At 31.8% G+C, this 25,851-nt stretch overlaps 2 protein-coding genes across 2 annotated transcripts; one reads left to right on the top strand and one right to left on the bottom strand.

Moving 5' to 3' along the window:
* The first annotated feature begins 12,937 nt into the window (after positions 1–12,937).
* Positions 12,938–14,643, top strand: LOC120140511 (protein CANDIDATE G-PROTEIN COUPLED RECEPTOR 7-like). The gene has a single exon (XM_039155487.1). It carries the CDS (start codon positions 13,098–13,100, stop codon positions 14,397–14,399), a length of 1,302 nt encoding a protein of 433 aa, XP_039011418.1. The 5' UTR covers positions 12,938–13,097; the 3' UTR covers positions 14,400–14,643.
* A 3,966-nt stretch (positions 14,644–18,609) lies between these two features.
* LOC120140490 lies at positions 18,610–21,318 on the bottom strand. Its single transcript, XM_039155473.1, has 6 exons — positions 20,634–21,318; positions 20,350–20,512; positions 20,036–20,212; positions 19,866–19,949; positions 19,549–19,630; positions 18,610–19,305 (listed from the first exon to the last, which is right to left on the bottom strand). The coding sequence occupies exons 1-6, from the start codon at positions 21,212–21,214 to the stop codon at positions 18,866–18,868; spliced, it is 1,527 nt and encodes a 508-aa protein (XP_039011404.1). The 5' UTR covers positions 21,215–21,318; the 3' UTR covers positions 18,610–18,865.
* Positions 21,319–25,851: the final 4,533 nt, after the last annotated feature.

The following is a 25,851-nucleotide window of genomic DNA, read 5'->3' as shown; positions in this document are numbered from 1 at the left end:
ACAGAGAAATTTAAAACTTTGTTTAAAGCAAAATACGCTAATTTACATAAAATGACCACAAAATACAAACTCTATCAGAGTTCTCGTAATTAATGACTTATTACATGCCAACACTCTATACACACCAAAATATATACTTTGTCGATTACTTTTGATCTGATCTTCTAGTAATAATACTGTCCTTGTCACTTCTATTCTTGCTCTTCTCGTTTCTTGGTACCTACGTGTAAATCACTTACACGCTAAGTCATAGACTTAGTGAGGCAATAAATAAACATATAACAGTAGATTCATGAGTATGCATTCTTACCATTCGATCATGACATTTCAATATGCATGTACATATTTCATATGGCATATATATATAACTATGTCATGCACCAATGCAACTTATCTTTTTGCATCACTTTCACTTTAATTTATCTTTCAATTGTATTGCCCATGTATATTATTGAGAATAGAGGTATGTGAGTACATTGAGGTTGTGCACATATATGTTGTCATCACAGCTCGTATAAATTATGTCCCGAAGGACCTATCATCCCGAATGATGTCATCTGTGTCCCGAAAGACCTGTCATCCCGAAGGATGTAATCTGTGTCCCGTACGACCTATCATATGTCTTATAGGACATATGTAACCCTCGACTCCTGGCATGCCAACTATACCACTAGCTCTCATATCACATAACATGGGCATTATCATTTATTATTGTTCACATCACTTGTATCATTCTTGTATGATCTCATAGATCATTGTATAACATTCTCGTATGATCTCATAGATCCCCTTTCATATAACCCATTTCACATAGGTTCATATCATATCACATGTATTATATGTGCATGTAATCATGTAGATCATATCATATAGATTATATCATTTCTCATGTGTTCATGTAAACACATATGTTATATCTTGCTCACATATGAATGTATTCACATATATTAATTTCACGTATCTCATATTTTATTCTCATATGTTCACATAAAATAACATAAGACACATATGCCCACTTTCAAGTACTCATGCACACATAATATCCATATCAATCACATGCTTGTGCTTATGGAATTATGCATTCAAACATGGAAATATACTTATCAAAAATACTTCCCAATGATGTATAAAACATCCATATATAATGTTTTGCATGCATCACAAATCAAATAACATTTTAGGAGTCACTTCTTACCATAGTAACTCCGTCACTAGCTCATCGCAAGCCAATGTTCGTTCAATAATATAAGTACAATTAAAATTGCACTCACCTTAGCCTTGTTTGATTTGAATCAATTATAATCCTTTGATTATTCCAAAACTTGTTTAGGCTTAATATCTACATAAATATAACATTTCAAAACAACTATCAGAAGCCTAAACCTTAACCTTGATGTTAACAACTTAAGCCAGATTATTGAACCAAATTTCATTTTTCCTTTAGGGGGAATCGATACCCCCTGAACATTCTGGAAATTTTTTGTTCAATAAGGGGAATCGATTCCCCTTCATATGGTATCGATTCTCTATGCCCAAAAATTGTATTTTAAGCCCGAAAATCATCAATTATTCACTCAATTCTTCTATTTTAAACCCCTATCATGTCATTATACTCAACTACCATTACTTAAACCAACTTATATCCATGAAAATCATCCATAACCTCAAAATTCTATCATTCATATGTAATTCAAGAATCATACTCAAATTTCAATATGTTCTAAATACAATTCTAACACTTCATATTCTTTAATTAACATGATGATAAGTCAAATTTAACTTCAAATTCAACTTATCAACTCTTTCCCATAATTTCATATAAAAACCCGTTTTCTTAAATCTCTTATAATTTCTTCATCTTTTGATTATAAGACAACTTAAGTTTTCCTTAAGCTTAGTTATCATCTAATGATCAAAACCTAACCTTTAATTTAACAAATAATCAACAAATCAGAAAGTCCTTACCTTTCCTAGCTTCCACGGTTGGGAGAAGAAGAAAGGAAGAAGAAAGAGTTTTCAGATAACTCTTTCCCCCACCCCCACGTGATTCATTCATATTATTGGGGAAAATATATTTCATGCTAAATGACCATTTTGCCCTTTAATTCTTTGGATATTTACTATAAAATTTTAAGAAATATTTCCGAACAAATCATTGAACTATTCAATCATCTTACTTTAATCACCAAATTCTGAAACTTTACAATTTAATCACTAACCCGTATTTTGGGATGTTACAAATCTCTCCCCTTAAGAAAATTCGTCCTCGAATTTTCACTGTACAAATAGATGGGAACTGTCTACTTATATCTTATTTGTACTTATACTACAGATCCACCTCTTTTAAAGATCCATAAGGTCCAATGAATATAGGACCGAGCTATACTATACGGAGAATCTTATTCGGAAGAAGACATTAATAAATACTTTATCACTTATCTAGAAATTCCATTTTTTAACTATATATATAGAACTTCTGTTAACTATCCACTATCTTAACTTTTTTCACTTTTCTTCAACTTCTTTGATCCAATCCGTCCATACAAAATCTCAATATTTCTATTCAACTAACTTAATAGTTTCCAGCATTTCTTTTACACAATGTCACAAAAAAACTATTTTGATATCTTTATTTACTTGTGAACCTACTACTCATTAAATAAACTCAATAATAACTCTTCCTATGATAACATTATCTGACTTTAAGTCTTTAACTTTCCCTTCGTGGCTGCAATTACTAAACTTATTTTCAATCAACAAGGAATTACATTCATTCCTATCTTTTCACTAATTCGATTTTACACCTTTTAATCTTAATAAATTCGTATAAATGTAATGTCGCTCATCATGGAAATAATAAGGTTCCATCTATACGGTAATCTCCATCCTTATCACTCAACATCATGAGTCCGTTGATTTCTTTCATCAATCTCTAATGACTTACAACATAAACCAAACATTTATTCTTATACCATCTTCATCCAAATTATTATACACACATTTCTTTCTAAATTTTACTCATATCAATCTTGAAATTGATGTCAATACTCTTTTTATCATCTCAAAAGTAACATGCTTATCTTTAACAACTTGATTAGAGAGAATACTATCATTCAAATATATCTCAAGTTTCCTTCATACATATAAATAAATCCTTATCTCTTTTACTATATTTACATGGTTAAGAAACACAACCTTAAACCAATACATGTTACACTTGGTTAACTTAGTCTGACATTCTTTTTCTAATCTTTTAAACTCTATTATACTCTCCCCTTTGCCTGATTTTTTTTTCTGATACGATACTTTAAGAAAAATTTATCGTCTTCATAAAATTCAATTTATTTCTGCCTCAAGTCTGCCTAATACTTTTGTCGATTAGATATATCATCTTGAAATTATCTTAAATTATCTTTACTTTATCCTCAACCACTTTCAATAAATCCTGGAAAATAAAATTCTGATCCTTTAACTTGAACCAAATTAATGATGTCTAATATTTTCTCCCAAATAAAACTTCATACAGAGTCATCTTAATGCTCAATTGATAATTATTATTATAGACAAATTCTACCAAAGGTAAATAATTTTCCCATGATTCTTTGAACTCAATCATACATACCCTTTTTAAAGTATGAATCATATGTTAAACTCACTATTTGTCTATGCATAGATATCAATGTTATAATTAATTTAAATTCCTAAGACCTTTTTAAAGATTTCTACAACTTTGAGATAATCTTAAATCTTCATCAGATATAATTAAGACATACAATTTACAAAATCCAACAATCTTTTCATATAACCTTACATACTTATCCAAGAAATATTTACCTCAGTATGATAAAGGATACTAACTTAATCAGTTTCTTCATAAACCTCCAAATTTAGTCTCTACTGAAATTCTGATACAAAATTCGTAACTCTTTATCCTTTCCACTTAGAATTGAAAAATTCTTACTTTTATACCAAACTTATACTTTACACTTCATCATAACCCTTTTCATTCTTAAACCTTTAAACTCTATCCTTTAATTTCCTTATCTCTTTATTCCTTCACAAATCAAAATCTCCTTGCAATATAAATCATTTCATTCATTTTTTTACTCCATTACGTTTTCCATATCTATATGAAAAACATCATAATAACACTTATACTTATATCTGATTAATAATATTTATCACATTTTCATAATCTTAATATTTAACATTATTTTCACATAACTTTATTCTTTATCCTTTCTTATACTTGCATTATTTTTATTCCTCAAAGCGTCTTTTAAAACCTGTAAATACTCTTCTCATTGCCTTAACCATATATATATATATATATATATATATATATAGGATCCAAATACCTAACCATATTCAAATTCATATCATACTTGATTAATTCACTTTATATTTTCTTCCAATAAGAATTATCTCAACAATAGTTTACTTAACTTATCAAATCCACATTCATTCTCATGTATCATGAAATTTTATTTGTTCACTCTCAACATTTCAACATCTTTCATCTTATACAATAATTACTGACATATATATTTCTTAAACTTTTTCCGAAACAATATTCACATCAATAAATCTTCCATTATTCACATTACAACATTTATTTACCATATTTTAGCTCAACTGCATAGCAACTAAATTATCTCATTTAAATTCTCCACTTTATAATAGTGGATATCCTTTAACATTATTTAATAGCACCTCAATTTTTAAACGAAATCTTTAATTTTTAATCTAGGGTACAACACTTATCCACTCAATCATATACCATATTTTCAATCAAATTATTATTATTATTATATATATATATTCCAATGATATCTTACTCAACTTTTCAAACTTGGACTTTTACTCACACGCAATATTATTTTTCTGATTAAAATCAAACGTTATAACTTCCTTTATCTTATAAATTGTTCACCGACTTACTCATTCTCAAACTTTTCTATTACTCTATATCTTCTCTTGAACATTTAAATCATTATCTCACATACACATACTTAAACTCATTTATATCCCTTTAAAATAATTTTCTTGCTTCAATTTTCATAACTTCTAACAGAGCTTTTAACCCAATTCACAAAGGTTGTCTTTAACTCTGACTTGTCATCAATTAACTCCTTATTTAATCTTCAAATATCAGACCCTACTGCTTTAGTCTGTCTGACTCTCATCTGATTTGATTCTCTGGCGAAGAATACAACTAATTCATATCTGGTTTGAAGTTGAAAGCTAAAATCTTTATCTTTCTTTAATGGTGCTTAACTCTATTAAACACTAATTCTCTTAATCATCTGAATTTTTTTTCCAATCCTTTTATTCTTAGCTCTCTATAGAATTTTAACGCGACTAATCATTTTTTGAATTGAGAAAAATTTCAAAACCAGTAACACTCTTTTAATTTAAGGTGCAAGCCCTAAAAAACCAATCACATGTTCTTCCTTATCATTCCTAATCAAAATTAACACAACAATAAATTTGTTTAACTTATTAAACTTATACTCATACACATGCATGTGTAACTTCTTTGTTAATCTCATATATTCGAGCTTCATTTGTTTTATAAAGTGATCATTCATGTACTTATTCATAAATTCTTCTACAAATGATAACCACGCCACTTGATATTTTAACATTCTTATGGTGACATTTATTCACCATACTTCTAGCTTACCTACGTAGTAATAAAACTACTCAATTTAACTTCTTCACTTTGGAGAAATGAAAATTTTCTAATATTATATTCCTACCATTTAATCAAATTTCCATAACAATGGAACATTTCTCAAATTCACCCTTAAACTTAGGTGTTCTCAACTCTTTTCAATACATTAATTCTATGAATTATAGAAGTATAAAATTAAAACACATCATAATATCATTCAACATCATGAATCACTCTCTAATCTTATATTGGCATTCCCTGAGGTTTTCGCTCTTCTCTCTGCCTGGCAGGGCAGGTGAATGATATTACCTTCAGGTATATCACCTTGTATTTCACTTTAGAAACTCTTATGATCATATATCTAATATAACATAGTATTTTAATTATATTAGCAAGACAGTACACTTACTATTCCATCATATCAGAAGTTTTCACTATTTTGTTGGCATGTATACCTTATAAAATGCTCTAGACTCCGGTTTATGTCGAGAATCGACTAAACCTTAGCTCTGATACCATTAAATGTAACACCCCAACCCGTACCCAACCCGAATACGAGTCCGAGGTGTCACATTGACTTTTCAAACTTTGACTCTTTTGAAAACAGAGAAATTTAAAACTTTGTTTAAAGAAAAATACGTTAATTTACATAAAAATGACCACAAAATACAAACTTCATCAGAGTACTCGTAATTAATGACTTATTACATGCCGGCACTCTATACACACCAAAATACATACTTTGTCGATTACTTCTGATCTGATCTTCTAGTCATAATACTGTCCTTGTCACTTCTATTCTTGCTCTTCTCGTTTCTTGGTACCTACGTGTAAATCACTTACACGCTAAGTCATAGACTTAGTGAGGCAATAAATAAACATATAACAGTAGATTCATGAGTATGCATTCTTACCATTCGATCATGACATTTCAATATGCATGTACATATTTCATATGACATATATATATAAATATGTCATGCACACATGCAACTTATCTTTTTGCATCACTTTCACTTTAATTTATCTTTCAATTGTATTGCCCATGTATATTATTGAGAATAGAGGTATGTTAGTACATTAAGGTTGTGCACACATATGCTGTCACCACAGCTCGTATAAATTGTGTCCCGAAGGACCTGTCATCCCGAAGGATGTAATCTGTGTCCCGTAGGACCTATCATATGTCTTATAGGACATATGTAACCCTCGACTCCTGGCATGCCAACTATACCACTAGCTCTCATATCACATAACATGGCATTATAATTTATTATTGTTCACATCACTTGTATCATTCTTGTATGATCTCATAGATCATTGTATAACATTCTCGTATGATCTCATAGATCCCCTTTCATATAACCCATTTCACACAGGTTCATATCATATCACATGTATTATATGTGCATGTAATCATGTAGATCATATCATATAGCTTATATCATTTCTCATGTGTTCATGTAAACACATATGTTATATCTTGCTCACATATGAATGTATTCACATATATTAATTTCACGTATCTCATATTTTATTCTCATATGTTCACATAAAATCACATAAGACACATATGCCCATTTTCATATACTCATGCATACATAATATCCATATCAATCACATGCTTGTGCTTATGGAATTATGCATTCAAACATGGAAATATACTTATAAAAAATACTTCCCAATGATGTATAAAACATCCATATATAATATTTTGCATGCATCACAAATCAAATAACATTTTAGGAGTCACTTCTTACCATAGTAACTCCGTCACTAGCTCATCGCAAGCTAATATTCGTTCAATAATATAAGTACAATTAAAATTGCACTCACCTTAGCCTTGTTTGATTTGAATCAATTCTAATCCTTTGATTATTCCAGAACTTGTTTAGGCTCAATATCTACATAAATATAACATTTCAAAACAACTATCAGAAGCCTAAACCTTAACATTGATGTTAACAACTTAAGCCAGATTATTGAACCAAATTTCATTTTTCCTTTAGGGGGAATCGATTCCCCCCAGGGGGAATCGATACCCCCTGAACATACTGGAAATTTTTCGTTCAAGAAGGGGAATCGATTCCCCTTCATAGGGTATCGGTTTCCTATGCCCAGAAATTGTATTTTAAGCCCGAAAATCATCAATTCTTCACTCAATTCTTCTATTTTAAACCCCTATCATGTCATTATACTCAACTACCATTACTTAAACCAACTTATATCTATGAAAATCATCCATAACCTCAAAATTCTATCATTCATATGTAATTCAAGAATCATACTCAAATTTCAATATGTTCTAAATACAATTCTAACACTTCATATTCTTTAATTAACATGATGACAAGTCAAATTTAACTTCAAATTCAACTTATCAACTCTTTCCCATAATTTCATATAAAAACCCGTTTTCTTAAATCTCTTATAATTTCTTCATATTTTGATTATAAGACAACTTAAGTTTTCCTTAAGCTTAGTTATCATCTAATGATCAAAACCTAACCTTTAATTTAACAAATAATCAACAAATCAGAAAACCCTTACCTTTACCTAGCTTCCACAGTTGGGAGAATAAGAAAGGAAGAAGAAAGAGTTTTCAGATAACTCTTTCCCTCACCCCCATGTAATTCATTCATATTATTGGGAGAAAAATATATTTTATGCTAAATGATCATTTTGCCCTTTAATTCTTTGGATATTTACTATAAAATTTTAGGAAATATTTCCGAACAAATCATTGAACTATTCAATCATCTTACTTTAATCACCAAATTCTGAAACTTTATAATTTAATCACTAACCCGTATTTTGGGATATTACAACTTCCGTAGGAAACCTCCAAATTATTAAATGACCTCTATACGACTCGATCCCACGATCTCAAGATTAAGAACCTTGTGCTCTGGTCATTTATATGAGTTACATTTGAAGATTGACTATAATAGCTGGGCTCTCATCAATATACAAACTTCACGTTACAACCGCTATCTAACTCCGTGTCTGGAGGTAGAAATACGTGGTAGCTAGAATGCAATCATCTCAAAGTCAGACTAGTGTTTTGCTTTTTTCGACACAAATGAAATTGAAAGAGAGAGTCGAACAGAAGCACATCTCCCGAAAACCTAGGCATTGCTCTTTGTTTTCGATAATCGATTTCCACAACCAACTCGTCAAATCATCAATGGACCATCATGGTTCTCCCAGACGGCCATGTTAGCCACTTTTCATCTCTCTTTTTCTCTTTAAATTTCAGTAGCCGTTGACTTGAAGGCTGAAACACAAGAGTCTCATAATACCGGAAGAGACTGTTATTTCGTAATAAATACTATCTTCCCAAGGGATCCAAACGGTGTTTCTCTTTAATTTCAATGGTGGAAACAGTCAGATAATGGGGAGGCAAAACGTTGACTTTCTTTGTTAGTGAAGCTGGAATATCAATGAGCTGTCGAGATCTAGGATATGGTCGGGGTTCAGTCATGCACTCATGCATATAGGGTGAGATGACTATTTGGTAGAACATAATGTTTTTAATCTTGAGATCGTGGGATCGAGTTCCACGGAAGATATTTTATAATTCGGAGGTTTTCTACGGAAATTACTCTCAACCTAGTGTTGGGGGTAGCCTACTATCTTACCTCCCTTTACCTCATTACATATGGGAACAAGAGACAGTCACTCATGCATATAGGGTATGGGCCAAAAATACCCCATTCAAATGAATAAATGTCATTATAGACGTTGTTTGGTCTATGCATCACAATGTGTATAAAATCTCATTCTAAACCTAAAACCTACACACATATATAGTTACACTGAACATTAGAATATGAGAACTTTTACATCAATAACGTATCATTATTTGTTCTTTTAATTTATTCATTCATCAAACGGATCTCGTCTAATTTTTTTGATTATATAAAATAAAATTAATCACAACCTCAAACATAAAATCTAAATTCGAATTTATGAATAAAAATATACATTGAATAAACTTATCCTTCTATCTAAGATTCAATCAAACTCGATTTATGAATTAGTCGTATCATGTGTTCTCAAATTATAACTCTCATTTTAAGTCGGTCCTTAAACTTTTAAATGTTCTAATTTTATCCTTAAACTTTGACTCTCATTCTAAATTAGTTTTTAAACTTTTGAAAATTCTAATTTCATCCTTAACTTATGATCCTCTTTCTAAAGTGATTCCCAAACTTTTAAATATTTCAATTTCATCCCCAAATTAATCCAAATATTTAAATTAGTTTCAACCATAGTTTAATCTAACTTTTGTTTTTTTTTCCAAAAATAGACATGATTAGTATATACATATAGTTTGGGATGAAGTTGGAAAATTTTTGGGGACTAATTTAGAATGAATGTCATAGTTTAACGATGAAATTAAAATGTTTAAAGTTTGGGAATAATTTAAAATGATAAGCATAGTTTAAGGATAAAATAAAAATATTTATAAATTTAAGAACCGATTTAAAATGAGAATCATATTTTGAGTTAACATGATCCAATTTACTTCGATTTTATAAAAATACAAATTAATTTATTTCCACACAGTTCAAAATAAAAAATTCCTAAAATTTTTATGTTCTTGACATTAAAAATCCCTAAGTTTCTATGCTGCCAAGCCCAATCCCTTGACTCTCTTGCTTGAGCACCGAAGAAACATGTTCTTTTATTATTAGTTATGATGTGCTATAAGCACAACAACTTCAGTAGAAAAATATACTAGGATTTGGAACTTATTGTACTTATTTTACGTTAAACTGATATAAAACTTATAGCATTCCTAATCCTAAGTAGATAACAAATTAAGACGAAGATAATTCTCTTTTAAGATCTTAAATTTATCTCGGATCAGTTCCAGAAGTTGTTATTTTCCTCCCATGGCGATGATGTCCCGCTCCTTTTTTATTTTCCTTTTGTTCTCTGTCTGTTTGTTTTGGTTTTTCTGAGATCCGTTTCACGAATATCCAACCCGATTACCGCCCCGTAATCCCTATTGACTAGTTCCGGTTCACTCACACCGGCTGCCTTGAACTCAACGTCTCTCAGGTCACTAGCTCCAAACTCGACAAAGGTGAGATTCTTACTCTGCATGCGTGCTGCGTGGCTTCAAAGCTATCCCTCAAGACAATCATCCATATTATTAATAAAAATATAAAATATTAAAGAATTTGAAAATTTCAGAGGCAACACCCCACCATCCATACCTGGATACTGTGGAAAACTCATTTTAATGCTTTGATTTTGTTTAATGCTATATATCTAATTGAATTATCATGTGATATACTGTTGGCAGAAAAACCAAGTGCAGGAGATAGATGTGTTTAGGTGATTCAAACGTATTTTTATATATTTAAAAAAAATCGATATATTTAAACATTTTATATAAAATCGAAACCCGAACTAATTAATTAAAATAATTTATTTATTTATTTAAAACTGACAAACCCGAATGTTTGGATAAAACTAATTTTAACCGAGTTTTATTTATCTCTGGAATGAAGGCCATGCTAAGCCCATTGAGGCTATTGGCCTATATTCAGATTTCATTGGTGGATATCCCTGTCCGAAGTCCAAACCTCCCACGTTTACAAGACTGCTCTAGTCTTGTGAAAGGCTGAATGAATATGTGCCCGTAACAGTCTCATGAATTAATTAATCCATCGTATACTATACTATTTATATATATATATTAAAATCATGGCCAGATCAAATAAAACACTATTAAATAATTTCAATTTTCAAATTTAAAAAATTCCAAATTAATTAATAGCATATATATTTGTTGTCAAAATTTAAGAATATAAATAAAACACAATGTTTATTCCGTACCAATCAATTGAGGTAGCTTTGTTGACCATTTTTCATTAATTGACCATTCTCCCTGGTCCTTTTTCTCTTGCAAACTTACGGCACCATCAAAATTAAACATTAAACCATTCTGACATCAATACTTAATAATAATATCTTATATACAAAAAGAAAAAAGAAAAGTTGAATCCGAATATAATTATCGATATTCAGTTTATTATCGATTAATTTAAATTATACATCGTATAAATTTATTATAAGTTGATATTCTTAATTTAATTTTCTCAATTCTTAATGTCAAAATTTGTTATCACACATCAATACTTTTTGCTATTGTCGATCCACCTAATTTATGTTATCACATATAATAAAAATCTCTTTCAAGAGATAAGAGTTAAGATTAAATTATAAGAGGTCAAGTTATTTAACTTTGAAACAAATAAAGTCTTTAAAATTAAATAAATCATAAAATTTAAAAGATATTATTGTTTAATTTCACTAAATTTAAATCGAAGGGTTTAAGGGATAATTAAATTAGGAAAATTAGAAACCAAAATTTCATTTTAAAGCTGAAAAAGTTCTAAAATATAATTAAACCAATAAATTTTGAGAGAGATAACAGTTTAATTGTAATATTTTCAAAAATACTAGTGACCTAAAACTAATTAAACCATCAAAGTTGGGGGTGATAATTGCCCCTCTCACTTCCCACATAGATTCGTCAGTGTTTTTTTAACCTTTTCAATCTGAATCTGAGTCAGTCAAGCTTCAGAGTTATAGTTTTCTCTTTCCTCTATAGTTAGTGAGTCTCTCAAATTTGAAGGGATAGATTATTATTGATCGTGATCCATAAACATTTTCTAATATCTCTATGACTACATCCACCATAAGCTTTTATTCTTGTTTTAGAATTCACATTAATAAGTGTTTGCAATTATTTTGTATATGTTGTGTTTCAATTATGATAAAGTAAGTTAATAATGTATTATCATCATTATATTTATTTTTATATTAGTGTTGATTATGATAAAGTTAATTATAAATGTGTTATCATCATTATATTTATTTTTATGTTAGTAATAATGATGTTTATCATCCATCATTGATGGACGTATTTGTTCATGTTTTTAATTTTTTTTAATTTTATTGTATGATTATATTTTTATTATTTAATTATTTTAAGAAATATGATTGATTAATATGGTTAGTTTATTTTTTAATAATTATTCTATTATAATTTTATTTATTAATTAAAATTAATTACTTGCAATAATAAAAATAATTATATATATATATATATATTTAAAGATTTTAATGTAGCATAGAATAGTGTACTCATTCCAAATTCCAGCACTGAATAATTCTAAATGCGAATAAATACTTCTTGTACTTATTTTTAGAGTCAACTTGTAAAATTCCTAAGTTTGCAACCAAACAAACATCAATATAAGACTCAACCGGGCGATGCGAACAAAGCAAGCAAAATAAATCAATCCGGAGAGATTCAATTCTCTTCGTAGATCTGAAATTTCTCTTAGATCTTCACCCTTTTTTTTTTTTTTGCCTTTCTGTTTCCCATGGCGAGGATATGTCGCTCCGTTTTGCTTTCCTTTTGATCTCTATTTTTGTTTCGTACGTTTCTTCCGAGATCCGTTTAGCGGAGATCCGATCCGATGCCAACCCCATAATTCCCTTAGACCAGTTTGGGTTCACCCACACCGGCCGCCTCGAGCTCCACGTCTCTCGGATCGATCTCTCGAACAAGAATCCGGACCTCGACTTGGCCAAAGTCGGGTTCTTCCTCTCCACGCTGGACGCCTGGATGCACGTGCTCCAAAAACTCGCCAACGGCGAAGTCACGTGCGCTCTCGAGTCGGATCTTGTCAAGCTTGTCTCCGATTTCAAGGCTGCCAAAGGAAAATCTAGCTTGGACGTCGTTGTCCCGGTAAGCAACGCTGAACAGTACACGCTGGTCTTTGCAAACTGTCTCAGTGATGTCAAAGTATCGATGAACGTCCGATCGGCGATGTACAATCTCGAGGGGAGGGATGGCCACAGGGATTATCTCTCCGCCGGCAAGACAATTCTCCCTAGGGTTTATTTCCTTTTGTCTCTTGTTTATTTCTCTCTCGCAGGGCTTTGGATCTATGTGCTTTACAAAAAACAACTCACTGTTTTTAGAATCCATTTCTTTATGCTGGCCGTCGTTGTTTTAAAAGCTTTTAATCTGATATTCGAAGCAGAGGATAAATCTTATATCAAACGAACCGGAAGTGCTCATGGTTGGGATGTTTTGTTTTACATTTTCAGTTTCTTGAAAGGGATCATGCTTTTTACTCTGATCGTATTGATCGGCACTGGTTGGTCGTTTTTGAAACCCTTCTTGCAAGACAAGGAAAAGAAGGTTTTGATGATTGTGATTCCACTTCAAGTTGTTGCTAACATTGCCCAAGTTGTTGTCGATGAGACCTCGCCTTTCGGTGAAGATAGGGTCACATGGAAGCAAGTGTTCTTGCTTGTTGATGTCATTTGCTGTTGTGCCGTGTTGTTCCCGATTGTTTGGTCGATTAAGAACTTGCGTGAGGCAGCTCGGACGGATGGAAAAGCTGCAGTGAATTTGATGAAGTTGACCCTGTTCAGGCAGTATTACATTGTGGTCATCTGCTATATCTACTTCACTCGAGTTGTAGTTTATGCTTTGGAGACTATTACATCGTACAAGTATTTTTGGACTAGTGTGTTGGCTGGGGAGTTGGCTACACTAGCCTTTTACGTGTTTACTGGGTATAAATTCAAGCCAGAGGCGCATAACCCATATTTTGCTATCGATGATGAAGAGGAAGAGGCTGCTGCTGAGCAGTTGAAGCTTGAAGATGAGTTTGAATTGTAATACCAATCGTCAAGATAAGGGAAACCTATGGACACTAATTGAAGAAAGTGGACAGCAAATCAAACTGGGACATTGAGGTAAAACCCATATTCTAAAAAATGGCATCATTGTTAAGAAAAATTAATTATAATTCGTACTTGTTTTCCCCTCTTTTGGTTTACTTGGTAGGATAATATTAAACTTTGATGCACTTTTGTGAACTTTTAGTTTGTAACAAAAATAAACAAAATCATGCTATACTTTTTGTTTAAACTTCTTGTTTATTCAATGACTCGTGGGAATTTGTTGTAGCATGATCTGGCGTATCTGTTTCATGTTTGTGTATTCTTTTTATGCCAATGCTCGTTTATTAAGTTTTATATTTATATACTTTTGATAGGTTAATAGTTTATGATACATAAATTTTGATATTTCATATAATTGTGTCCTTTAATCTCATCACGTGAAGTAGTAATCTACATTATTTGATCGACTATTGAATGATATATGAGCCAAATGGTAATTTCTAATTTGAAATTACACACTGATGTCTTGAGGATCATATCCTTCGTGAAAAGTAATATCGAAATGACTCGATTTATCATGTCAACCGCTTTAGATCAGTGATTGAACATGGAGAAATTTCACCCCCAAAACTTCCTTTATAACATGAAGAACATATTGATTCTTTTCCAACCCAAAGTGTCCTGGTGTACATCTGAAATTAGGCATTATCAAGTTATGGCCTAAACCAGCATGAGTTTCATTAGCTTGGTAAGCAAGTCTATTCTTTAGATAACGAACTGCCTTGACCTCTCTCTGGGTTCACTGGCCTTTGTCTCGGTGTGCTCCGGGACCTTGCCTTGCCCTTGCAGATGCCGTGGCAGCCATATAATTTGTCACCATCACCAAGCTCGCATCTCTCTTCTTTGACACACCGTGGGCTTGCTAAATGAAATTGCAGAGGCTCTTTGAAATATAGTTAAAATATTAATTTAATCCTTATATTCTATATTACTCATTTTTAATTTTAATCCATCGAAATCCATGTACTGAAAGTAGCAAGGATGACCAAGAGACAACTCCTATAGTAACGAGGATACCGAAGCACTGCAGCAGAGGATGACAATATACGTAGATCACAATGAGCAACACCGGAAACATCTTTACATGCGTGTGTATGTATTTAAAATGTATATATAAACTGGAAAGATTCCAAGATTTCAACTGGTTCCCGTATGACAAATTGGTGACAATGTGCCTCACCCTCGGCAAAAACGTCGGGTTAACCGCTGCAATAGCTGTTTTCGAAGGCTGCACCATAACAGGATAGAATTCAAGCATAACTGTTATACCGATTAGAGTAAAATCAGTTAATAAGACAATAATTATACCATGACCAATAAATCATTTTATTATTTTATTTTCTTTAACTTTATTGTCATTACTAATTTTTTTCTTTAATTATTACAGCTCAATCCAACCAGCGTTGGTTAAACATTTAAGGGTGAAGTATACCAATAGTCCCTCTGTTATAGAGTATTGCTTTATCGAGTCTCCCAATTATTAAAAGTTACAAAATGATCCTTCGATTATAGGGTGTTACTTTGTGAGTCCTCGTCTTGCGGCTATTAAAAGTTACATAATGATCACATGACCAATTATATGTTCCAAACTCGTCATTTTTCATTAAATAATTGGACGTTAACCTGTTGACTGAGATATGTTAAAATTTGATCACAAAATTTCAAAAGACTATCATATCTCATGTAGCATGTTAATATCCAAGTCAAACGATTGTTAATTTTTTACTGGAAATGATGAATTTTTAATATATGAATAGTTAAGTGATCATTTTATAATTTTTAATAGTTGAAGGACTAAACAAAATAATATCATATAATTGAAAGATCATTTATAACTTTTTAATAGTCAGATAATTTAACAAACCAATATTTTATAGTCAAAATAACATTTATGTATTTTACCCAGCAATTTAATTGTTAGTGGATTACCGAGAACTGTAATAAAGTAGTTCAAGAGCCTTCAACTTCGGGTATGCTGAGCGGATGTCGGTCATTTCCTTGTCTACATTTCGTTAAAAGGACAAAGTTTTCCTCAAAATTTTGCTCACTTCTCGAGTGCTACTGTTTATCTAATGCCAATATCCAATAGCAACGGTGCAGGAGGGCGTCAGGCTCCACAACTTCAATTCGCAAAGTAAACTGAACATAAATGAATTCACAGATAATATATTCGAATTTATAAATTTGGCCTCTTTAAGCCATCGTTTCTCAGCGACCAAACAGTAAGTCATCAATCCATTAAAAAGAATTGTGTTTTTCCCCCCTTGAAGGTGGCAATCATCATGAACTCAATTTTCAGTTCCTTCGATGCTTTGGGTGATGAGTTATTGGGACAGGCACTCACACTACCTCCCTTTGCTTTTGCAACAAATAAAGACGCCAGTGGCTTCGTCTTTACCAGAGAGCTACCCCATAAGATTCTTAGTTGAACAAACAATCTGTTTTTTATAATCGTTTTGTTTGAAGGTGTTATTGATCTTCAAAAATTCTGATTTTTTTGTGAATGATCTTCAATATATGCAGTTTCAATATGGAAATTTTCACCAAGAAATTCCTCCAGTAGGATTTTCAAGAAATTCGACAAGATTCTAGACCAAATCTGTCGATTAAACTTGAATGATGTATTTGAAGACTCTAATGAACTCCGATTGGAGTGAATTTTAGACTGGAGATTACTCTTAGGATGAATATGAGATCTGGAGAAAAGCAGTCCTAAAATCTTTCGTTTGCAATTTTTTGAATTTTTGTGATTTTTTGGCTTTTTTGAGTTTTTTTTATAAAAAAAACAACAAACTAACAAAGAAGAATTTGAATCTAAATTAAAATTAAATAAAAATAACTTGAAACGATGAATCTTTTGTGAACTAGCTCCGCTGGGGTACCTTGATGGTTTTGTGTGCAAGAACAAGCAAGAACAAACAAGGTAAAAATAATATTAAAATAATATAAACAAAAGATAAAGAACTTAAAAATAAAGTATGATAATCAATAAATCAAAAGATCTCCCTTGTGAAGGTGGATGACAAAGGTGATGATGGTGAGGATGGATTTGTGGAAAATATATGGATCTTATCGAGCCATCATGGTCGCAATGAAAAGACAAACACGATAATATGGCTCTAACCAACCTTCCTAATCGCGATGAAAAGACAAATTGGAGTGTGAAGATTAATCTCCCTCACAAGAACTTGAAAGAACTCCAGGAGAAGAAACTTCGAAGGCACAAGGCAATAATCACTTGCAAAAACGAACTCTCGTTGTATTATTAATCAAAGAAATTTGTCTTACAAAGTTGAATGAATCCTCATTTAAATAGGGACTGAGTTCTAAATGTTCTAAATAACTAATGAATAAAATAATAACAAATTAAACATGTTTTAACTCTAATTCCTAATAAAATAATAATAATAAAAAATAATGTTTTAACTCAACCTTAATTCCTAATAAAATAATAAATCTAATCCTAAAAGATAATACATCATCCTATATTAAATTATATTACAAATAATCAATATAAATATTAAAAATTCGTAATATTTACAAAATCACGTATTAATCTCGTATAGAAATTTCTGCATGCGTTGTCTTCACTAAAATGAACGTATCTTGAGTTCCCGATATCGGATTGATGCGATTCAAGAATCGTTGGAAAGATAAGAGACATACAGTTGTATCTCCAGAATACATGTTAACCAAATAAGATCAGAATCCCATTCAAAAAGTCGTTGCAAGTCTGTTGTTATTCTGGTCTTCTTTTCCAAGGCTTGGACGAGTAGATCATTTGGAAGATTTATTACTTCTTCTTTTGATGTGAGCCTTGTGATGCATGTATCAAAGATGAGTGAAGAATCATTGAAAGAAAAACAAGAAGGAAACGTTGAGAAGAAGAAACAGAGCACTCCCCGATTTGCACCGGAGCTCGACAGACTCAACTGCTCTGAGACCCTTGTTTCCTACTGAAGTAAAAATGTGTTAAATAATTTGGAACTTCTGTTGATTAATTTGAATTCTCTGTTTTATCTGATTATATTCAAATTCGGGTCAGATTTTATTAATCCTTCCTTTTCAATGATCGGATTTAATATGATCGAGTAGACTGATTTGGTCTATCGACTTTTATACTTTTCGTATGATGTTTTTTAGGGCTACAATCAACCAAGAAAAATAAATAAATTTAAGATTGAGAGCATCGGAACAAATGCTTTAATTCAAATATCTAATCTTTATTTCACCGGATCTGAACTTCACGGCGCCGACATAAACAAAACTTTACAACCTTCTATCTTCCACCCTTTAAAAGCAGGTGAGTAGGTCGTCCAATGATAGCAACATCTCACTTCATTGTAGCAACAATTAGCTTTCACCGACTTACTCCGAATTGGATGACCGGAATATATGAGATCACAATCTCTTTCCGATGTTTGCAAACTTGCGGGCTACTCCGAATATGACTGTTTTGGTTAAGAGTCCTCGATCAAGACTACAAGCAAGGGCGATAGCCCCACCAACAACTAAAAGTTTGGGAATGTTGTTTCCCGTCGGTTTCTTGGACGAATTATGTGTTTCAAGCTCTGACGAGTAGTTACTTTTGCTTTCAAAGGATCTTAGATAGTCTGCACTTACTTTAGCATTTATCTGAGCCATGAAAGCACAATGGGATAGAACTCCTGATGCTCTCTCATTCTGATACGCACGTAAGCCGGGTTCGATCTTCTTGACGGTACCCCACATACCTTGCCTCACTCCAAACTTTGCAATTTTCCATGGTATACCCATATTTTCGTGATGGAAAAGTAACACCTCGCAAGCAGTAAGCTGACCATCCCCTTTCCTTGATTCAACTGTTTAAAAAGAACACGAAAGAATTATCGGTCAGCATTTATATTACAGTATATGTGTTCAAAACTTAAACGAAACATTAGTCCATGAAATTCCTACGAAATCCATCTAAAGGAAGGGTTAGATAATCTCCCTTTCCTTTATGCTTGATACCCAATCTAAATCGATTTTCTCAAGTTTCAAACTTCATAGGAGCACGTTAGAAAAATGAGAGAACAAAAACGACATGATATGAAGTCCAATACCTGCACGGATGCACCAGCTTGAATAGTATACGTCAACGCGCCTAGGTGTGTTTTTTCTCGGCACGGAAGCATAAGGTACTCCCTTAAATGTGAAGTAACATGTTATGAGTTAAACTTCAGCACATCAAAAACGAGAAAACAAAGTTGGCTATCAGATTCAACATGATGTTGTCATGACATGCGGTGTTATTGCTATCAGATTCATAAAAGAATGTCGATTCACCCCAAGTTATCTATCAGATCAATGCAGCTCAAAGCTCAGTAATAAACAATCTAGACATTGGTTTCAAAACCAAAATTGACAATTGGCTGATTACCTTAGTAACACAGTAATATGACCGCCCAGACTCCCAAATCCGACGACCTATCACGTATTCTCTGTCGCTACAGAAGAAAGGGAACTGCAAAAAGAAAGCACGGCTTAGAAAAAACGTTTCAATACAATGAAAATCAACCCAAATGGAGTCCGTATAAAATTGTTGCAAACCTTGCGAACCCAGTGGACCACCATGGTTCCAGTGGTGGGGCATTCCTCCATAGTTGCAGCACTAGAAAGCATCGTATCCCACTTTGGTCGAAATTTATCATCCCAAAAGAAATCCCTCACCATCTCGGGAGTGGCATCTTCGAAAACAGTCCGGCTACGATATTCTGTAGGACCGGACTAGTCGAACAACAAAAAGTAAAATCAATCAATCAAATGAATTACCAAACAGATGCAAAACAAAAGTAAGCAATACATAGAGCACGCATAGTACACAACGAACTAGTATGGTCTTGTGTAAACTGGATTCAATTTACCTCAAGATCTCTTTCCCAAGCTTGATAATACATAGTTGGAGTAGAGCAATCCATCATATGAATCCAAGCAGGGCCACCATCTTTTTCTTCAACTAAATTACACAAATGTTCTAAATCCTCATTTTTCACAAAACTGGGTTTTTCCTTCGAAATCGGTGATGAACTGCCACAATTACAAATATTATCAGCTATTAGCAAAATCAAAGACAAACCCAATTATATACCAAATGTTATCTAGTTAAAAACAAGGCAAAAAGGGGAAATCAAGTGGTGAAGTTACAAACCTGGAATTGGAATCAAGGGTAGGTGGAAAAGAAGAATAATCCTTTTGAGCCCCATTATCTGAAATCCAAGAGATGCAGCTAGACAACTGAGACTTGATCGAATTCAAGCTTGAAATGAAACCAAAACTTATACATGAAGAACCTGAAGATGGAGATGAATCCTTATCACCGCAACAATCAATCAACATTTCTCTGCCTATACTTGCCCACTTTGGCTTCCATGTCCATCCAACCAAAACACCGACAATTACAGAGACCCATAAAAGAGCTATAAAGACCATTAACTCGCTCAAAACATCCCCAATTGTGGGCTTGCTTAAAATCTCAAAAAGAACTGAAACCAAAGCCATCTTTAAGCGCTGCAATCTCTCGAGGGTTTGTTCGAAGAAATGAAAGGAAACAAAAATAACCCTAAAACCAGACAAACCCCCCAAACAGATTTTAATTTGAAAGGTGATTAAGAAAAGGAAGAATCGATTCGAATACCGAGGGAAACAAAGGCAGCAAGGCGCTGAATAGATTACGGATAAGGATTTCGAGAAAAAACAGGGAAAATAAATTAAAAGCTGACAAATTCTCATAAAATATTTACTATGTTCATCTACGTTTCCGCCATATTAAATCATGTTTCTGACACAAACGTTTCTAAAAATTGGCTAAAGCCTGAGGGGAAAGTAACAGGCAAATGCTGGCCGGTTCTAAATGGCCAAAAAAATGGATAGAATGATTGAAGAAAAAGGCTTTTTTGGGTTATTTTAATCTTGTTCTTAACAAATGCTTGCTGGTTGGTGGAATGGGTAGGTTCGGGTACTTTGGTTGCCGCTTGATGCCTTGGTGGCGCACGCTCTGTTCTCGTTGTTTTTATACTGGTTGTAAAATTGTAAGCTTTTCTTTATAGCCCATTTTCGTCACCGCGTTTCCTCGTTTTTCACGTTTGCTGACTATTTTTTCACTTATTTTAGTTTTGAATTCTTTTTATAAGGTCTCATACTCGTTTTTACTATACTTTCGATCTGTGTTAATTTTATGGATGATTATTTATTATATATCATCAGTGAAAACATGATTTCTTAAAAATTAATATAATATTAAGTGTTTTAAAATATTTTAAAATGAATAAATATAATATTAAGTGTTTTTAAAATATTTTAAAATGAATAAATATAACATTTGTTAAAAAAATGAATTGGATGGAAAATTATCATATAATTAAAGACGAACGTATGATTTTATATTTTGAGACAATTTTTAAAATTTTAAAAATAGATAAACTTATAAATTTATGAAAGATAAAAAATATATTTTCAATAAAAAATACATGACAAAAATATAAAATATATGATAATTTTAAATATATGATTTAAATAAAATTATTTTCATCTATATTTGAAAATTTGAATGGAAAGAATATATTTAAAAATCGTTGAAGACTATCCAATATTTATTAAAAAGAAAGTTGAAAAAGGAACAGTATGCTGCTGTTAATGTTAGAAATCCTAATAAACATTGACCAAGTCTTTGTCAAAATCTTTAATTATTTGAATTATTCAGAATTATATTCTTTTATTTTTTATATTTATAAAAAATATGAAATTTTTTAAAAATTGTACAATTATTTCTGAACATTACTTGTGAGATTATTTTTGTCACAAATAATATGTTAAATAATAATCTTTTTTTAAAGAAATTTAACTATAAAAATATAGTATATTTGTAGATTAGGTATTTGAACTAATTAGAAGGGTACGTGTTAAAGTTTAACCTGGTCAGTATGACTTATTATTGGTTGATTAATTTGATGTCGAAACGGAAAATGAAAGTTCAACTTTCGACAACATTGACTTCAAATTTTGAAAAACATTATTTAGCATGGTTTACCGTATTATATCTTAAATAAATATTAATTGGTTTAGTTTGCCTATGGTAACAATGTATTATATTTTTTTAAGTAATATTAGTACAATACACGAGAATTCGTGACATTGACATAAACGTTCAATATTCTTTAAATTACAATACACGTTGTATCTGACCCTAAACCGATCCTATGAAACTACATGATAGTTAATTTTATTTTTTATTTTTAAAATCTTGGAAAAGTGTAATTTAGGACGGAGAAGAAGGTCAGCAGACTTTTAGGAGAGTGAGTAAACATAATTGAAACGTGAAAAGAAGGGTACCTCTAAACGAAAATGGTCCATTAACTTTGTGTATGTGTGATCATCGTCACGCACACCATTTTGGCATTTTTCATGAGAAGATGTTGATTTTTTTTATGGAGAAGGTTTATCTTTTTGGTCGGTTTCTTTTTACGTGCGAGTGTTTTTTAGTTATAATCTGAGTCGATTTAATTATTGAATTAATTATATAATTTTTTATTATTGTTAATATCTAATTTAATATTGGATGGATGTTCTTATTTGTAGTCACTCATTTTCGTCCGGGGTTTTATTTAATATATACATAACATATATAATATATAGTGTTGAAATCATTTTTTTCTCTTCGAAAGTATACATAATATATAATTTTGAAAACATTTTTGAAAATATATATAATATATAGTTTTGAAAACATTTTCGAAAATATATATAATATATAGTCTTAAAACGTTTTTTTGAAAATATATAATATATAGTTTTAAAAACATTTTTGAAAACATATATATAATATATAGTTTTGAAAACATTTTTGAAAAAATATATATAATATATAGTTTTGTAAACATTTTAAAAAATATATAGATAATATATAGTTTTGAAAATATATATAATATATAGTTTTAAAAAGTTTTTTTTGAAAAATATATATAATATATACTTTAGAAAACATTTTTGAATATATATATAATATATAGGTTTTGAAAATATTTTTTGAAATATATATAATATTAGTTTTACAAAATATTTTATAGTATACTTATTTTTTTTATTCTATTTTTTTTCAAGTTCGAATAGTCTAAAAATTCGGGTCCAGAATACAATCCATCCGGGTAAGCCTGACCCAGCAGACCCGACAAGCTTGAGTGAGATTGTCACGCGCGTGGAGGCCATGAGCCAACGAGTTGGTTGAGATTGTCGGCCGAACTCCCGAGACTGAACCATCTCTGGATTTTCAGCCCAACGTCGACCTCAACAGAACGTGAACGGGTCGGGAAATAGCCCCGTAAAGATTGGGATAACCCCGAGATCATCGGGACCCAAACGACCAATCAAAGGCTATAAAAGCCTCGTCGGGGAAAGATAAAGGGGGAACCCGAGAAAGCATCACTGAAAAAAAATCAAAAAAGCACGAACCAAGATCGAGAAAAAAAGCAATACAAACAACAACCACACAAAGGAAGAACAAAAAGGTGATACACAACCGAATCAAGAAAACCAACACTAAAACAAGTCATATTCGGTTAAAATCAAAAGTCACCAAGCCAAAGAAATAACCACAAACAAGGCGTTATTTACAAACTCTGAAGCACAATGCAATGTCAGTAACGGTTTGGGAGGGGAGCGGCGCTGTAAAACAAAAGGTTTCATCGGAAAAAGGTAAACAACCCGAACATTTAGGCGTAGATCTACGTCATTTAGGGTTTTTTGGGTGATATGGGTCTCGGTTTAAGCTTCGGGGTGGCGAGAGGAAACTATCGGGTGAGTTTGGGTTTTTTCGGTGGCCGAAGCGGCGGTCTGGGCGGTGGACTACGGTGAGCAGAGGGTCGGGGTTCGACCGGAGAAGACCTGGAGAGTGTTTTTTGAGAAGTTTTTTTTTTCTAAGTTTGGTTTAAAATGAAGATATTTTGGGGTTTAAGGGCTATTTATAGGGAGGGCTATTGTGCAATTATGAAATATTGAAATTATTTCCGCAGTCCCTGTAGTTTTGATGCGTCATTCGTTTTGGTCACCTGTTATAAATTTGTCCTGGAATTTCGAACTCATTCAATTTAATCCATGTTTCAATTTTTCATATTTTGCAAATTAACTCCTCCTAACTTGTTATTTTTCTTGTAGCTTTTCAAATAATATCCATTTGATCCTCAAATTTAAATTTTTTCGCAGTTAAATCCTTTTAGTTTAAAGTTTTTATTTTATAATACTTAATTTAATTTTGTTTTTCTTTAATGTTTAACGTTAATTCAATTTATTTCTATTTTAGGTCAATTTTAAATTTTTCAATGGTAAGTAATTCGGATCGAATTTTCATTTATAATTTAACTTTTAATTTTTGTAATTAAGACAACTGAAAAATGAAAATGGTACCGAAAAGGCAGTACAAGGGTGTTAATCCTTCCTTGACTGTAACTGACTCCCGAATCCGACATAGTTCTGGTAAAATGCAGAACATTTAAGATGGTAAATTAAGGTGTACGGTCAACCTATTTTTTCTTAAAAAATTATCGGTGACGGCTCTAACATGTTTTATTTAAGTCGAAGCCCGATTCCGGATCCACCCGAAAGACGGTTACAACATTATTGTATTCAAAAGTAGAAAAATCTGTAATCAATTTTACAATCAGTTAAAATTGTACAAAGTTAACCTACTCCCATTACCATGCTATACATATATCTCTATTTACAGAACATTCATTATTAAGGTGTTTTTTCCACGTTCTCAATTTTATCATATCTTTGATACGTTCCACCATCTTTGAAATTATATCCATATTATCTTTAAACAACCTGTAATTTTCGCTTTCCAAATCACAACAGTATATGCATTCCATGCTAACTTCAACACCCAAGATCGTAAAGACTTCCCCTTCAATCTACGATAAGCCCAATCAAACTCATTACACCAACCCATTACAGGTTTATTCTCATTACAAAGATACAAGATGCAACTCCATACATATTAAGAGATCTCACACTAAAAAAATAAATGACCCGTGATCTCACTTTTTCATAAATATAAACCACATTCACTCATAGACTGCCATCTTTTGGTAGGTCATTTATCCAAGACTGCCATCCAAAAAGTTGAAAAATTCTTAGAAATATGTCTTGGATGTCAAATCAGTCTCTCAAGGGACCTTCTCCTTTATACTTCAGAACTCTTTCCAAATCATAGAGGTTGTAGTCGATGATAGAAACCCATAGACCGAAGTTGCTTTGCTTTTAAGTTGAAATAAGGTTCACCGAGTAGTCCAACTGTAATGCGGAGGACAATAAATATTCGAAAAAAATTATCCTTAATAATGTATGAATGCACCCATACAATATATATATTATAA

The sequence above is a fragment of the Hibiscus syriacus genome, unplaced genomic scaffold (assembly GCF_006381635.1).
Source record: "Hibiscus syriacus cultivar Baekdansim isolate YM2019G1 unplaced genomic scaffold, ASM638163v2 tig00110785_pilon, whole genome shotgun sequence".
In the NCBI taxonomy this organism is placed as follows: Eukaryota; Viridiplantae; Streptophyta; class Magnoliopsida; order Malvales; family Malvaceae; genus Hibiscus; species Hibiscus syriacus.
The sequence above is the reverse complement of the archived record's forward strand: the minus strand, read 5'-3'. Positions and strand labels throughout refer to the sequence as shown.